General features: G+C 41.5%; 1 protein-coding gene across 1 annotated transcript in view; it reads left to right on the top strand.

Annotated features, from left to right (window-relative positions):
- The window catches only part of DSCAM (DS cell adhesion molecule), a 725,315-nt gene that overhangs the window by 90,225 nt on the left and 617,523 nt on the right, over positions 1-17,567 (top strand). Inside the window, 1 exon segment of the mRNA XM_021071497.1 lies at positions 11,294-11,611. Within this exon segment, the coding sequence (XP_020927156.1) occupies positions 11,294-11,611 (318 nt within the window).

The raw sequence follows: 17,567 nt of genomic DNA, 5'->3' as shown, positions 1-17,567 counted from the left end.
CTTTAAAAGGAATCTTTTAGCTATATGTCATATGAAAGCCATAATATTTTTATGTGACACAAATGAACCTACCTACAAAACAGAAACAGACTCACATGGAGAACAGACTTGTGGTTGCCACCAGAGAGGGGAGAAGGAGTGAGATGGACTGGGAGTCTGGGGTTAGTAGATGCAAACTATTACATTTAGAATGGATAAGCAGGAGTTCCTGTCGTGGCTCAGTAGTAACAAATCTGACTGGTATCTGTGAGGATGCAGGTTCGATCCCTGGCCTCCCTCAATGGGTTAAGGATCTGGCATTGCCATGAGCTGTGATGTAGGTCTTGGGTGCAGCTGACATCTGGCGTTGCTGTGGCTGTGGTATAGGCTGGCAGCTATAGCTCCAGTTTGACCCCTAGCCTGGGAACTTCCATATACCCCAAGTACAGCCCTAAAAAGACCAAAACAAACAAACAAACAAAAAGATAAGCAATGAGGTCCTACTGTACAGCACAGGGAGCTATAGCCAGTCTCTTGGGATAGACCATGATGGAAGATAATATAAGAAAGTAACATGTATATATGACTGGGTCACTTTGCTCTACTGCGGAAATTGACACAACATTATAAATCAACTTTTATTGAAAAGAAAGAAAACCATTATATATATATATATATATATATATATATATATATTTTTTTTTTTTTTTTTTTTTGGGTCTTTGTTCCAGGGCCTCACCCATGGCACATGGAGATTCTTGGGCTAGGGGTCTAATTGGAGCTGTTGCTGCTGGCCTACGCCAGAGCCACGGCAATGCCAGATCCGAGCCACGTCTGCGACCTACACCACAGCTCATAGCAACGCTGGATCCTTAACCCACTGAGCAAGGCCAGGGAATGAACCCCCAACCTCATGGTTCCTAGTTGGATCCTTTAACCCCTGAGCCATGAAGGGAACTCCAGAAACCATAATATTTTTAAACATTTATTTATTCATTCAATAAAAATTTGAGGGCTTCTATAGGTACTAGTTGGTGCTGTAAGTATTAGGAATAAGGTTGCATCGTCTGTATACAGCCACCCTCTTGTCGATTTCAGTAGCGCTGGGGACACACAGCAAACAATGAGATGAGACTGATGGAACGAAACAGGCAGCTGAGAGGTAGAACCTGGGGTGCCGTCTGGGAGATGGAAGGCCGGGAACAAACCCCTGAGGGTAGATTGAGCTGAGAGTCGGAGAATGAGTAGCAGTGAATTGGGTGGAGGATGGTGAAGAAGTCCAGCAGGGGTCTGGGGCCCGAGACACTGAGGACTGGTGGGGCTGGACCCTGGTAAGCCATCAACATGAGGCCAGATTGCATGTTTTCTATGTGCAATTTATTAACGTCAAAGTACAAGGAGGCAGATAAAATCTCAACCGAAAACATTGATGTATCAACTCAATGGCAGTCAGCGCTAAGAAAAGAAAGAAGCCCAGTTCTCAGTCCTCCTTTTGGATTTGATGCTCCTCCCTCTAATCCCAGCAGAATTGCTTTATGTGCTTTGAAGTTTTTATTAGCTAAATAGACATTTAGGAGTGGTATGTATTCTTGATGAATTGACCATTTTATCATTTGGAAATACCCATTTTAGTAATATTCCTTATCCGAAATCTGTTTTGATGTTAATATAGCCATTCCAGCTTTCTTTTCAGTAGTGTTAGCATGGTATATTTTTCTATTCCTTTAAAAAAATTACTGGAATATGGTTGATTTATAATATTGTATTAGTTTCAGGTACAGCAGGAGTGAGTCAGTTATACATATATCCATTCTTTTTTCCCATATATTATACAAACTATTGAATAGATCTCTTTACTTTTATTTTTTTAAACTTATTATTTTACTCTTTTTATGGCAACGACACAGCATATGGAAGTTTCTGGGCCAGGGTTTGAATCCTAACTTAAGCTGCAACCTGAGCCTCAGCTGCAGCAATGCTGGATCCTTTAACCTGCTGCTCTGTGTCAGGAATTGAAGCTGAACTGCTGCAGCGACCTGATATGCAGCACTTGGTTCTTAGCCTACTGCACCACAGCAGGAACTCTGATCCCTTTACTTTTTTTTTTATCTTTTTAATGATTTTTATTTTTTCCGTTACAGTTCATGTACAGTGTTCTGTTGATTTCTGCTGTGTAGCAAAGTGACACAGTCATACACACACACACACACACACATATGTGTGTGTATATACATATATATATATACCCGCACATTCTTTTTCTCGCATTATCCTCCACCATGTTCCATCATAAGTGGTCAGATATAGTTCCCTGTGCTGTACAGCAGGACCTCATTGCTCATCCACTCCAAATGCAGTGGTTTGCGTCTGTTAACCCAAACTCCATGATCCCTTTACTTTTAATCTGCTTGTTTCTTTGTATTTAAAATGGGTTTCTCCTGGATTATATATAGTTAAATCTTGACTTTTTTTCCTCCAGCCTGACAATTTCTACCTTATAATTGGACTGTTTAAGCCACTTATATTTAGTGTGAGCATCAGTTTGTCTAGGTTTAAATCTACTATCTTGGTAGTTGCTTCCTATTTGTTTCATCTACTCTGTTCTTTTTTTTCTTGTCTCCTTTTAGATCAATGAAATTTTTAAAAGATCAATTATATCCAAATAATGGTTTAATATGTACGTTTGGGGGTTTTGCTTTTGTTTTTTATGTGTTTGCTTTAGGGTTTACAATATACATCTTTAAACTAACATGGTGTACTCTCAGATAATATTATAATACAATGTGCAGTAGAAGAAACTGACAGTGACATTCTGGTATTTCCCTCCCCCCACCTGCCTTTGTGCCAATACTGTCATTAATTTTATTCTGTTATTTTTTTCTTTTGTTAGGCCCACACCCACACCAAATGGAAGTTCCCAGGCCAAGGGCTGAATTGGAGCTGTAGCTGCCGGCCTACACCACAGCCACAGCCACAGCAACACCAGATCTGAGCCGCGTCTGACACCTAAACCATAGCTCACGGCAAAGCTGGATCCTTAACTTCCTGAGCAGGGCCAGGGATTGAATCTGCATCCTCATGGACGCTAGTCAGGTTCTTGACTGCTGAGCCACATCAGGAACTCCAATTTTAACTCTCTGTATATGTTATAGCCCTCCCATACACTGTTATCTATTTTGCTTTCAACTGTAAATTGTCCTCTGATGATTTTTTAAAATGAAGAAATATATTTTTTATATTCACCCACATATTTATCATTTTCACTGCATTGAAAGCTTTCCTTATTTTCTTTTGAGAAGTCAAAAATGTCTGTCTGGTATCATTTTCCTTTATCCTGAAAGACGTCCTTTAGCAGTTCTTGTACTGCTGGTCCACTCTAAGTGAATTCTCTTAACTTTCGAATGTCTGAAGAGTTGTTACTGTTTTGTTTGCATTTGGTTTTTTTCCTGAGTATAGAATTTTAGATTAGAAAGTTTGTTTTTCTTTTTAAATAATACCTTTTTTCCCCCTCCACTGCCTTCTGGCTTGCATTGTTTCTGATGAGCCTGACATCCTTCGTACCTTTGTTTTTCTACATGCAGTATAAAATTTTTTTTAATAGCTTCCTTTGATATTTTTTCTCTTTATTATTAGCTTTTGGCAATTTAATTGTGATGTGTCATGGTGTGATTTTCTTTGTGTTTCTTCCGTTTGGTATTCATTGAATTTGGGGGTTATTTGGGCTGTTAGCATTACTTACATTTTGAAAATGTTGCATATTAACATATTTTTAACATATGTTTGCACCTAAATATAACATTAGTGGATACATACTAGTTCTTTCCTCTCTGGCGGGAGCATGAATTAGCTCCTCCCCCATGTGAGCTTCAGGGATTTTCCACCTGCTCCTTTCTGAAGTTTCGTATCCCGCATCGGTAGTTAATTTACACACGTGTGTATGTCAGTCCATAGCTAAAGACTTATCCCAGGGAAACCTCTTGAGATCTCTGGAGTTCCTTCCCCGTGCAGCTTCCTTCTCTTTACTTTGTGAATCCAGTGGCTTTGGTCTCCCCAAGCCTCAATGCAGAGACTCCACTAAGTTATATTTAGGTTTCCTCCTTCAGAGATTATTTGGGAACTTTCTCCAGGCACTTAGCTGGGCACTAGAGGGGCCAGTCTCATCTGTCTCCTTCTTTGACAGCTTTTGCTATTTTGTATTGCCTGAGTGTTTACTTCCAGAGGGTAAATCCAGACTCTGTTTTGTTTTATCTCAGCAGCAGAATTTCATATTTTAAATTCTGTGTCATTGTGAAGTTCTATCCAATTCTTATTCATGAGGACAGTTACACAGTGGCTTCAGGACTGGGAATAGATAGAATGATTGAAATATATTAGAGTTAAATATACAATTGCTAGAACATATGAGCATATTTTTATAACCTAACTTGGAATTATTTCATAGATGTTAGGCATGCTTTCCAAGTCATTGTGAGACCATCCATTTACCTGCTTTCAGATTGTCTGATCAAGATGACACTAAGTTTCAAAGCATTTGTTCTAATATGAAAATATTTTGGAGCCTCAGAATCAGCTGCTGGTTATGCTTTCTAGGTAATACTTATCTAAGGCTTAGGTATATTGCTTTTCATTTTGGAAGACTTTTATAGGAGCACTTCATTTTACTAAGCATATTCACTCTCCTATTTCTCTGAAATAAAAGCATTTTGGTCCCGAGTGGCATTGTCATTCAAAATAAATATACCCAATATTTTTGCCAATCTAAGAGTCTGTTTTAGTTTTCATGTTTTCTGATCTCTGTGAAGCAGTTGACACTGTTGAAAACTTTGACTTTTTAAAATGCTATCTTTTTGTTTCTAAAGCTAGGATTTGGGCTGCTGATCTCATGCTTTGTCTTCACGGTGGTTCTGTATTTTCCTGCTTCTTTAAAATATTTCTTGTTTTAACTGAAGCATAGAATACATACATAGTAGTGTGCATAACACAGAGCACAGCTTGATGGCATTTTCATCAGCTGAACACACTAATGTACCCAGTCCCCAGGTCAAGAAAATGAACGCAGCCTGAAGTCCCCTCATGCCCTTTCTGTTGTCTGGGTCCACCTCCATCCTACGAATAACCGCCTGAACATCACAGATGAGTTTCTTCTGTTTTATGCTTGACATAAATGGAATAACAGGAGATGCTCTCTTGTTGTCTCTGTTTTCTCTCCTTCAACATGATGATTGTGAGAGTCCTACCATTTTCGTTTATAATTTTAGATTGTTCAGCATGTTTATATAGTGGTTCAGTGTGTAAATATATCACAATGTGTTTATCTGTTGTTTTACGATCGATGGATATTTGAGTGGTCTCCAGTTTGGGATTCACAAATAACACTGCTGTGAATATTCCAGTGTGTGTTTTTTATGAACCTTTTCCTGCATTTCTGTTGGGTAAATACCCATGAATTGAATTGTTGAGTCAGAGAGCGTGCGTAGAGTTAGCTGTCGTAGATACCGATGAGCAGTTTTCCACTACGATGTTATTGGCTTACGTTCTCATCTGCAGTCTTTGTGTTTCATGTTCCTCCATATCCTTGAGACATTCAGCGTGGTCAGGCTTTTCCATTTTAGTCATTCAGATGGGGCGTAGTGATAGCTCTTTGTGCTTTTAGTTTGCATTTCCCTGTTGACTGGTGACAGTGCTTATTTTTTTTTTTCATGTATTTATTGGCCATTTATATATTGAAGTAATCACCCAAGTCTTTTGCCCATTTTTTATTAGATTTTTTTTTTTTCTTTTTATGGCTGCACTTGCAGCACATGGAAGTTCCCAGGCTGGGGGTTGAATTGGAGCTGCAGGTACAGACCTATACCCCAGTCACGGAAACACTGGGTTCAAGCTGCTTCTGTGAACTGCACCACAGCTTGCGGAAATGCCAAGTCCTTGACTCACTGATCGAGGCCAGGGATTGAACCCACGTCCTCATGGATACTAGTCAGGTCCTTAACCCACCAAGCCAGAATGGGAACTCCTATTAGATTATTTTTTCTTATTGACTTGTAGGCGTTCCTTATGTATTTTGAGTGCAAGTCCATGGTCAGATGTCTTTTACGCACCTTTCATTTGTTATGTACCCCTTGGGTATCTGTCTCCGGTTTGTGTCTCCTCTTGTTCTTCACTCTCTCCTTGGTCTGTCTCACCCATGGACTTCAGTTTCCCTGACTGTGGAATCTCTTTCTGAGTTCTTGCCTTCTAGTCCCAACTTCCTAGTGGGGGACCCAAGGACAGTGCCTTAACCTCAGTAAAACTGACATTGCTGTTTCCTCTACCCAGCAGGCTCTCCTTTGTATGTTCTTTATCTGTGTTCACAGCCTAACTATGCAGCCAGGCATACAAACTGTTAAATTGGGATCATATCAACTTTTTTTTTTTTTTGCTTTTTAAGGCCACATCTGCGGCATATGGAGAGTCCCAGGCTAGGTGTCAAATCAGAGCTATAGCTGCTGGCCCAGCAACATAGGATCCAAGCCGTATCTGTAATCTACACCACAGCTCATGGCAGTGTTGGATCCTTAACCCACTGAGCGAGGCCCCTGCAACCTCATGGTTCCTGATCAAATCGTTTCTGCTGCGCCACGACCAGAACTCCCATCTTGAGTTCTTAACTTCTCATCCTCACGCATTACTTCCATGCCCTGCCCACAAGCTCTGGTGGGGTCATATCAGACACAGCTGCATAGTTAGGCTTTCTCTTCCCTTCCCACCACCAGTGCCCAGGAGGGTGAGGGCACCCTGATCAGACCTCCTGCCTCTAGTCTTCACTCCTTCTTTACTACCCCGTGTTCGTTTTATAAATTTGCAGTCTGCAAATGTGCTTGTTCAATGTCAAAGCTTTCATGGACTCTTTTTTGTGTGTCTTTTTTTTTTTTGTGGGGGGGGCACGCCCACAGCATATGGAAGTTCCCAGGCTAGGGGTTGACTCAGAGCTACAGCTGGCAGCCTACACCACAGCCACAGCAATGCAGGATTCACACTGCGTCTGTGACGTACACCACAGCTCACCGCAATGCCAGACCCTTAACCCACTGAGCAGGGCCAGTGATCAAACCCGAATCTTCATGGATACTTCATTACACTGAGCCACAACTGGAACTCCTTGACTCATTTTTTAAGCATCTTTATTGAGATACAATTTACATGTAATAATATTCACCCATTTGTACAATTTAGTGTGCTTTTTTTTTTAGTGAATTCACAGATATGTAAAACCTTTGCCATAATCAACTTTAGACCATTGATCACCTTAACAAGACATTCTAGATCCCTTAGCTGCCACCCTCCTGCCCCGACTGCACTCCACCCCTAAGTAAACCACTCCTCCACTTCCTGTCTCTGTGGAGTTCCCTGTTCTGGACACTTCGTGTGAATGTAATTACTTAGGATGTGCTCTTCCATGAGTCTTGCGTAACTCACTCTCGTCGTTAGCACACCGGCATTGAGTCCTCCATGTCTGTAACTTGCACCAGTGTTTCATTTGTCTTTATTGCTGAGAGCAGCTCCGCCGCATGGGTATACCAGGTTTTGTTTATCCATCCTGCCGTCGATGGACACTTGATTTGTTTCCATATTTGGCTGTTATAACACTGTTTTAAACATGTGTGTACGAGCTTTTGCTTGGACATATGTGTGCAGTTCTCTTGGCTACATGCCTGGGAAAGGGGCTCCCGACCGCCAGCAGAATTGAGCACATATTTCTTAGCTTGAGATCTGGCCCTCCTTAGGATCTGACTTGATAATAAGCTTCCGAGATGAAAGCTCCTAGGCATCACCCTCCAAACCTTGGTCCTTTGCATGTCTTGAGGCCTTAACAAGCACCGGGTCCTTACTAGGTGCTGAGTAATTATGGGATAAGTGAATCTAAAGACCCTCAAGCTTCCGTGCCCAAATTCAGTGTCACTGTTGGTTCTGCCCTGAAGCTGCTGGTATCCAGTATCCCCCCACCTCTCTCCTGTCTCAGCGTCCTAACATGTTTGTGCCTGATGCCCGGAATCGGACTTCCCTTCTCCTTTGGGAAGCTTTCCTCATCTCCCCCAGCTCGGGTTAGTTTCTCTATCACATATGCGTCTGTAGCAGTCTGTACGTCGTCCTGTCACAGCACTCAGCAAAGCAGTCCTCACTGATCTCCTTCCATGACCGTGGCACTCTGTGGACCCCAAATTCCTTGAGAGCAGTAGCGTGATTCCTGCGAATTCGTGCAACTGGGACCTTGCATGGGGCCTGGTACCTAGCAGTTGCTCAGCAGATACTGTTGCTTGAATGAATGGTTGTGTCATCACTTCCTGTTAAATTTCTTCCACGTTTCTTCTTTTCTCTTTGCGCTGTTTGAATTTGAAAGAAAGCAGTATTGACTTATTTTTCTTTTTAGTGTAACAGTCTCCTTTATGTTTGTCACTGGAGCCTAGGTTATACCATCTGTTATAACAATATAAAATATGGAGAAATCTGCAAATGAAGAAACAATTCTCCAGAGCCCCTTCCTTGTGTGCTCTTAGTGTTCATACCCCCGGTTTTTATATCCTGAATCTTAGAACAAGATTCTGCCAGATGTTTTGTTTAGCTTTCTGTTAATAAACTGAAATTATTTTCAAGGAACTTGCATACACGCATAATTTACAGTAAGATTATCTCTGCCATTATAGGAGGGAGCAAAAGGTACTATATTTAAAGTGCATGCAGCCCTCCATAAAAAGAAATACTATTATTTAAGCAGATGGATGGTCCCTTTGATGGAAGAAATAAAAGCTGTTGGGATACAGTTTGTTTTCTTTTGCCTGTGGCCATATGATGTGTATCTTAGACAGTGAGTCTGTGTTACATTATTAAACCCAGTGGCGTGAAATAGAAAGACTCATGTTAAATACCTGGAAAATGTAAGGAGAAGTGACAGTAATCCCCCATAGGTCACTTATCTCTTTAGTAGGATTAAACATTAATTTCGCATTTGTCTCATAGTCATTTGAATAATTTCATAAGCTGGCTCTTGGAATGTGGCATACAGTAGAAGGCTATACATTTAATTAAGAAATATTTCTTGTGTACATTCACATTTTCAAAGACTGCTATTCTTAACAAGGCCACTTTTATGACACAAGGGAATAAATTCCAATTTGACTCAATTTTATTTGGCTTGAATTGCCCACCATTCAGTTGGCAGAAGAGGAATGTGGTGGTGGGGGAGAATCTGGGTGGAATTAATTAGCCTCAAGAGCGACAGTTCCTGTGTTCCTATTGATATGTTTGTGATGATGTAAGTTTCCTAGAAAGCTCAAAATCACTGTGCTACTCTTAACATTTTTATTGGAGTTGAAGGCTTCAGTGTTTAGCTCTTAACTGTGCTTCTGGTCTGAATCAGTTTCTTAGTTCACAGTAATTTTTATGTATTGATTATGGAGCATTGCTAAAGGCTTTAGTTACAGTCGGGAGGAGAAAACCATCGAATGGTTACTGCTTGAGGCCCACCGCTGGCTGCTTCTCTTTGCGAAGATCGCTTTTACAAAGTGAATTTGTCTCTGCCATCTTTCGACTAGTGGCATTCAGTCTGCTGCTGACTCAGAGGTAGCCACCTCTGGGCGTGGGCAAGTTCATGCTCACTGTTAGTGACAGAGACCAAGAGAGCAGGTGGACATTCAAGTAAGATTTCTGCAGGATGGCCAATCTCATGGACCCAGCTCCCCATATCTGGCTTGGAATGGCAGTCTTCTTCAGGGACACTGAATCCCGGTTCTGCCACCTCCTAGGCCTGACTCCTCGCTCAGCCGACAGCCTCCTGCGTCTCTACCTCTTCTGTGGCGCAGAGACTGGGCTCACCTGACAAGAGTGCTCTGTATGCAAAAGAGTAACTCAAGTAACACCTTGAGTCTGATAGCCTTGCCTGGTTCAGCACAGGCGCTCCATAAGATGTTATTTCTCCTCTGCCCAGTGAGATGAATCCCAGATATCTAGGGCTTTTTTTCTCTCTCTTGCGAATATGTGACTGGGTAAGCATTTGTTTTTAGAAAACCGTATATATGCACGGATGTCTGAGAAGTAGGTCTTCTTGGCATTTAAACATCTTTTGTTTAATTCGCAGATTCTAAAAGTTGAGTTTCTTTGGTTCACATAAAGGACACTCCACAGTCATAAATGAGTGCCATGCAGGCAGCTTAGTAAATGCATGAAAAAGCCAAATGTGTGTGAACAGGTTTGCAGACATTTTATTTGTAGTAATTACAACAGAAAGTAGCCCCCCATCCGGGAACTAGTTTAGCAAATCACATTATATAAAACGTGCATATGCCGATACCTTACAGTTGACCCTCTGTATCCACAGTTCCTCTGCATCTGAAGATTCACCACCTGTGGCTGGTGTAATACTATTGAAAACAACTTGTGTATTAGTGGACCCACGCACTTCAAACAGTGTTGTTTAGGGTCAGCTGTACTTGTGAAGTCTGTGAAACATGGCATTATGGATATGAAATAATGTTCGGAGAATGAAGCAGAGTCTGTAACAACTGCATGTTTTATGTGTGCACATCACGACATAGTCAGACTCTGTAGGCACGTAGGCAGATGGACCAGAAAGAAAAATCCAAACAGGATCCATCATACACTGGTGGAACTGAGTGATATTTTTGTCAAAGTTCTCTTTATTATTGCTATGTATTTTCTACTAAAAAATGCATTGTTGCTTGGCTTTGATTTTTCAGAAGACCAATTGTTCTTTTTAAAATACCTCATATATGATCTTCAATTTTAATGTAAACTCTTTGTGACTAGTTGCTCTCAACATACCTTTCAAGCAGAGCAATTTGATCTCAGAGACTGGATCTAGTCATTCCATCACATGGCTTCTCCTTATTAAGCCCCCACTGAATGTTCTGCTGTGTGTCCTCGGTAGTAGCATGAGCAATGGATCTCACCTTCTACCACTGGACTTAGACCATAAATGAATAAAAACAGTATCAGTTCCAGCAGTGGTCAGTACCATGGGGACGGAAGAGAGCGTGGGACCCAGGGCTGAAGAGCAGTCTCTTCCAAGTTAAGATCCGGGGTCACTTAGTTTGTGGACTGAGTATGCGGTGCTGCCTTGCTTTCCAGTACCAGCCTCTCCGTCCACAGGAGGGGGAGCAACTTTGAATCATTCAGCTTTAGCTGAGCCTTGCGACCATTTCTTGAAAGTACCTCCCGAGGCCAGGCTGACCGGGGCGGGGGAGGTGGGGGGGAAAGGGGGGGACACGGACGCCTCCCGGAGGGCCCTTGACTGACGCCTCCCTGTGTTGTCTTCTTCTAGTTTTCGGTGAGGACCTTCACTCCAGCCTCTACTTTGTCAATGCATCTCTGCAAGAGGTAGTGTTTGCGAGCACCACGGGGACCCTGGTGCCCTGCCCGGCTGCAGGCATCCCTCCTGTGTCTCTCAGATGGTACCTGGCGACGGGCGAGGAGATCTACGATGTCCCCGGGATCCGCCACGTCCACCCCAACGGCACTCTCCAGATTTTCCCCTTCCCTCCTTCGAGCTTTAGTACCTTAATCCATGACAATACTTACTATTGCACAGCTGAAAATCCTTCAGGGAAAATTAGAAGTCAGGATGTCCACATCAAGGCTGGTAAGTTCAGTTCCTCCGCCTGGTTCCTTCTGTGCCTGCGGGGCTGCGGGGCGAGGGCGAGCATGAAGAATGCCGTCAGCCGAGAGCCAGTGGCAGCTCTCCCCTTAGCTCACTCTTACTGGTTTTGTGTTTTTGTTCTTGTTTTTGCTCTTTAGGGCCGTACCCTCGGCACGCAGAAGCTCCCAGGCTAGGGGTCGAATTGGAGGTACAGCTGCCAGCCTGCACCACAGCCACGGCAATGCGGGATCCGAGCTGCGTCTGCCACCTACACCTACACCTTAATGCTGGGTCCTTAACCCACTGAGTGAGGCCGCATCCTCATGGGTACTAGTCGGGTTCATTACCGCTGAGCCACAAAAGGGACCCCCTCAGGTCACTCTTCTGATAGCTGCTTGGAAGTGTCAGAGCAGCTCCTGGCTGAATTTCAGAGTGCCGTATGTTGTTGGCACTAAACCTCAAAATCAGTCGTTCTCATCCTCAGTGAAACAAATCCATACATGCCTGTAAAAAGCACCTTTCATTTTTTCCTTACTGAGGCAATTCTTTTTTTGTGCAAACTATTCCATTTAGAATGGATACACAGTGAGGTCCTGCTGTACAGCACAGGGAACTGTAGCCAATTTCTTGGGATAGACCAGGAGGGAAGATAATAGGAGAAAAAGAATGTGTATATATTCTGGGTCACTGTGCTGTATAGCAGAAATTTACAAAATGCTGTAAATCAACTATAATAAAAGTAAAAGAAAAAGGTATTTTATGTCAGTTTGCATTAATTGTTGAGAATATGGACTGGTTTTATTTGGATACAATTCTTACACTTACCAACTAGTCATTAAAATATAGAAGCGAAATATTAATAAAAAAGATCAAATACTTCAAAACATCATGCTCTGATAAAAGTAGGAAATACAAAATTTTATTATAGCTCAGTTTTTATTACTAGAAAGAATAATTAACATGTTCATTAATTTTATGTTAATTCAATTTTTTCTTTTTTAATAATTCATTGAATTTTATTATATTTATAGTTGCACAACCATCATCACAACCTAATTACGAAGGTATTTCTATTTCATTTCAACATGTTTGCTATTTGAATGAAGCCATCTCAAAAAAACATGCAGTACCTTGTAGACCCTTACAGCTCTGTTTCTGTAAATCACCGAGACTGCAAAAATGGGGAAAATCCTTCTGTGGAACTGACATTAGGTTTGCAGCACAATTCTTGGATCATTTTTAATATAGTCACTCAACAAATGTTCCTTGAGCTTGGTTCGGGCCCTGCCCCAGGTTCAGGGAGGAGGTGGCGTAGGAAGGTCCACGTGTGTCCTCTTAATCCTAACAGGGAGTCAGAAACGGACGGTGGAGAAAGCCGGGTCGGAGTTTGTTGTGGAAAGTTGACCTCTGTTCCAGGCAATAGGATATTTGCTGAGTACGTTGTAAAAAAAAAAAAAAAATGGGAAGAGGAAAAAAAAAAAAAAAAGCATCAGCTAGGAGTCCATGAAAGCCCTCTTACCAGTTTAGTCTAATACCGACAGCTGCTTTGAGTTGTCAGAGCAACTTTCAGCTGGATTTTGGAGTGCCTTACATTGCTGCAACTGAAACTTGAAATTAGCAGTATCAGGTTGGTGAGGTCTAAGCTATATCCCAGACTTACTGTATTTTGACTAATTGATATAGGGACTGAAACTTTGAGTGTCTCAAACTCATCCTGTCCCCTCTCTCTGTTCCTTGTCCCCACACTCTTGTCCCAGAGGCGGCAGTAGCATTAGGAGGACAAAGGGAGAACAGAGGGCAAGGAATTTAATTGGAATAATAAACTAGAGCATCAGTGTTTGTGGTCTGGAAAACAGCATTGGTTAACACTCTTGTATTCCTTGTGAGATAAGAAAGGCTCTTTTCACATTTTTGACTGTGTCACTTGTTTTTGGCATGTTGCCAATAAATAAGTCCTGATGGAGTTCCTGCTGTGGTGCAGAGGGATTGTAGGTGTCTTGGGAGTGTGGAGACACAGGTTCTATCCCCAGCCAGGCACAGTGGGTTAAGGATCTGGCGTCGCCACAGCTCCGGCTTAGGTTGAAACTGTGGCTCGGATGTGATCCTGGTCTGAGACCCCATATACTGTGGGACGGCCAAGAAAAAAAAAAAAAAAGAAAAGAAAGAAAGGAAAACCCCAAATCTATTATGGTCCTTTTAACATCATAGTGTGTGTTTTTTATTTGTCATTGCTACAAGCCAAACCCAGAATACAGTTTGAGTTTCACAGACATCAGATATTGTACACACGGGACACATCGTGTCCCTAAAACTACACCCAGCTAGACTCCAGTTAGCAAACCGTGTTTTCATTTTTTTTTTAAGCCTAGCCTTTCAAGTACTATGGTGGACTGACATAATCTAATGACAGGTGGGGAGGATGTGACTTTGATTATTGTCTTCGGCACCAGGTGGCCGAGGGAGCTCTATAATAATTTCTGCAGCAAGTGTGGAGGTGCTCCCTTAATACATCGCAACAGGAGCAAAATCTGAAATGTTTCCGAATTCCCGCCTGTGATCTCTTTGATGTAAGCAGTCGAACACCAGACTGTGACTCATCCGCTAGCTCCTCGTCGCCCAACTCTATTTTGATCTCTGTGACATGCTCGTGAATTCCGCGACATGCACAAAAAATGCACCTAAGCAAGGAAGAAAAAGATAGGCTTTAATCAAGAGATATGAAAAGTTGATGCCCCAAATAATTAAAATTAAGCAAATGCAATTTGTAAGGAACTTCTAAACCTGACAAACAAGGAGACATAGTGAATGCCTTGTACCTGGCAGGCTGACAAGTTTAATGATGCCTTATAAAAACATATCTATAAACTACAAAGTACCCCTTCTCGTAAAACCCGCAGCTTCAAATAGCTGTACTTGTACGTGTTAATCGCTATTTTTGTCTTGGGTTTCCTGTCATATAAAAGAATTAATTACTGACTTCTATTTTAACTGCTATTTTCTAAATTTGTCATAGAATTGGTTGTTTTTGCACAGCCACGTGAGTTGTAAAGAAATTCCATCATCTTGTCTGGCATCTCCCCTGCCCCCTTCCACAGAGTTCTCTGGGGGTCTCTGTGTGCCGGTGTCTTTGACAACCTCAGCCCATTCTACACCGGATGCTGTCTCAGTTTCAGCTTATAAGATGGAGAGTCATGTGGCTCTAATGAAATTTCTTTTCTCATTTAATGTCACTTCTTATTATGAACACATTATGGTTGTAAGAGTCTTTTAGATTAGTTACTGGGTGCTTGAAAGTCTGCTTTTATCATTTTTATGTAGATGCTGGTATAAAATGGGATGGCTGTTGCCAGGGGCAGGTGGGCCAGTGACGGCTGTAGTGCAGGTTTGAGAAGCACGAACACAAACTCAGGGCTATCCTCCTGTGTTTGAGGTCTTCTTAAGTGTCTACATGTCCCACTAGATTGGCATTGGGGTTTTCTTGGAATAATCCATTAGGTAAAATAGCCTCATAATCTCCCCTTTGGAAGCACGGGGAATTCTTCCGAACAGTTTTCACTTTTGACTTAGGTCTGGCTGTGAGCAAGACAGGGAAGTTTCATCCATCGTGTCTCCTTAATTAGCAATCCTAGTTCTCCTTCACACAAAATGCTTTCCTGCCGTTTTTGTTCTAAGGACAGAAATGCAGATGGACCACTTGAAACAGCACAGCCCTGCCCACGCTGTATATCCACCTAGAAAACGGTAATCAGCTCTGTGACCTGGGGCAGATCAAAGTATTTCTGGTGGTTGTTTGCTCCATAGTAAACTGTGGGTTATTGCGTTTGGCTGGGGCTTCTGCTTATGGCCAAGATTCAGTAGCAGAGACCAAATTTATCCTTTTACTCGAAACAACAGCTCACAGACAAAATATCAGATAATCAAATCATCAATCAAATCAATCTAAGTAAAAGAAGATATCAAAAGAAAGTTGGATTAAGTTTGTTAATATCAAAGCATATTTCAAAGTATATTTCAGAGCAAAGAATATTACCAGGGCTAAAGAAGGTCATTATGTTTTTAAAAAGGTCAATTAAGAGGGGATGACTATGATAAACTTTTTGCAAGAGAACTTTAAAATACGTGAAGTAAAAACTGATAGAACTGCAAGAAGAAACAGACAAATCAAAATTTATAGTTGGAGATTTCAGTAAGTCTTTCTTAATAACCAGCAGAAATAGCCAGAAAATGAGCAAGAGTAAAGGATACTTGAATGGCACTGTAAATCAACAGATTGACATTTATTTATTTTAAAAAAATTTTTATTATAGTTGGTTTACAGTGTTCTGTCAGTTTCTGCTGTGTAGCAAAGTGACCCAGTCATACACATATATATCCATTCTTTTTTCACATCATCCTCCATCCTGCTCCATCACAAGTGACTAGGTATAGTTCCCTGTGCTACACAGCAGGATCTCACTGCTCATCCACTCCAAATGCAAGAGTTTGCATCTACTAGCCCCAAACTCCCCATCCATCCAACCCTCCCCCCGACCTCGGCAACCACAAGTCTGTTTTCCATGTCCATGAGTTTGTTTTTTTTTTCTGTAGATAGGTTCATTTGTGCTATATATTAGATTCCAGAACACTCCCAAAGACATGCTGTGAAGCCACCATCACCCTAATCCCAAAACCAGAGAAAGATACTACTAAAAAAGAAAATATAGGCCAACATCTTTGATGAATGTAGATGCAAAAATTCTCAAAAAAATTTTAGCCAACCGAGTCCCACAACATATAAAAAAGATCATACACCATGACCAAGTGGGATTCATCCCATGTTCACAGGGATGGTTCAACATATGCAAATCAGTCAATGTCATACACCACATTAACTAAATAAGTCAAAAACCACGTGATCATCTCAATAGATGCAGAAAAAGCATTTGACGTTTACATACAAACACTTCAGTCAGTGAAAGCGCAATACACACTCTCTTCAAGAACACAGTTTACCATAATAAATCATATTATGAAGTCTCAGATGAAGTTTTAAAAAATTAAGTCATATAAAATATGTTCTTTTCTTTTTTTTTCCTTTTTACAGATGCACCTACAGCATATGGCAGTTCCTGGCCTTGAGGTCAGATTGAAGCTGTAGCTACCAGCCTATGCCACAGTCAAAGCGACACCAGATCTGAGCCACATCTGTGGCCTCTGCTGCAACTTCCGGCAGTGCTGGATCCTTAGCCACTACCTGAGGCCAGGGATTGAACCCGAATCCTTATGGACACTATGTCAGGTTCTTCACCTGCTGAGCCACAGTAGGACCTCCTAAGGTATGTTTTTTGACCACAATAGAATTAAATTAGAAACACTAACAATAAGATATCTGTGAAATCCCCCAAAATTTGGATACTAAATAACACATTTCTAAATAATCTGTGTCAAAGAAAAAGCTGAAGATAAATGAGAAAGTATTTTGAAAAGAATACAACTACAATATCTGAGAATTTGGGGAATAGCACTAAAGTAGTGCTTAGGGGGAGAAATTTGTGGTTCTAAAAACTGACATTAGAAATGAAAAGTGGAGTTCCCATCGTGGCTCAGTGGTTAACGAACACGACTAGGATCCATGAGGATGCGGGTTCAATCCCTGGCCTTGCTCAGTGGGTTAAGGATCTGGCGTTGCTGTGAGCTGTGGTGAAGGTCACAGACATGGCTCGGATCTGGTGTTGCTGTGGCTCTGGTGCAGGCTGGCGGCAACAGCTCCGATTTGACCCCTAGCCTGGGAACCTCCATGTGCTGTGCCCAAAAATGACCAAAAAAAAAAAAAAAAAAAAAAAAAAAGGAAGAAGAAGAAAAAAAGACAAAAAAAAAAAGAAAGAAATGAAAAATTGTCTCAAATAGTGATCTTAACTGCATAAAAAAAGAGCAAATTAAAATAAAAATAGCAAGAAGGAAATAATAAAAATCAGAGTGG

The sequence above is a fragment of the Sus scrofa genome, chromosome 13 (genome assembly GCF_000003025.6).
Source record: "Sus scrofa isolate TJ Tabasco breed Duroc chromosome 13, Sscrofa11.1, whole genome shotgun sequence".
Classification (NCBI taxonomy): Eukaryota; Metazoa; Chordata; class Mammalia; order Artiodactyla; family Suidae; genus Sus; species Sus scrofa.
The sequence above is the reverse complement of the archived record's forward strand: the minus strand, read 5'-3'. Positions and strand labels throughout refer to the sequence as shown.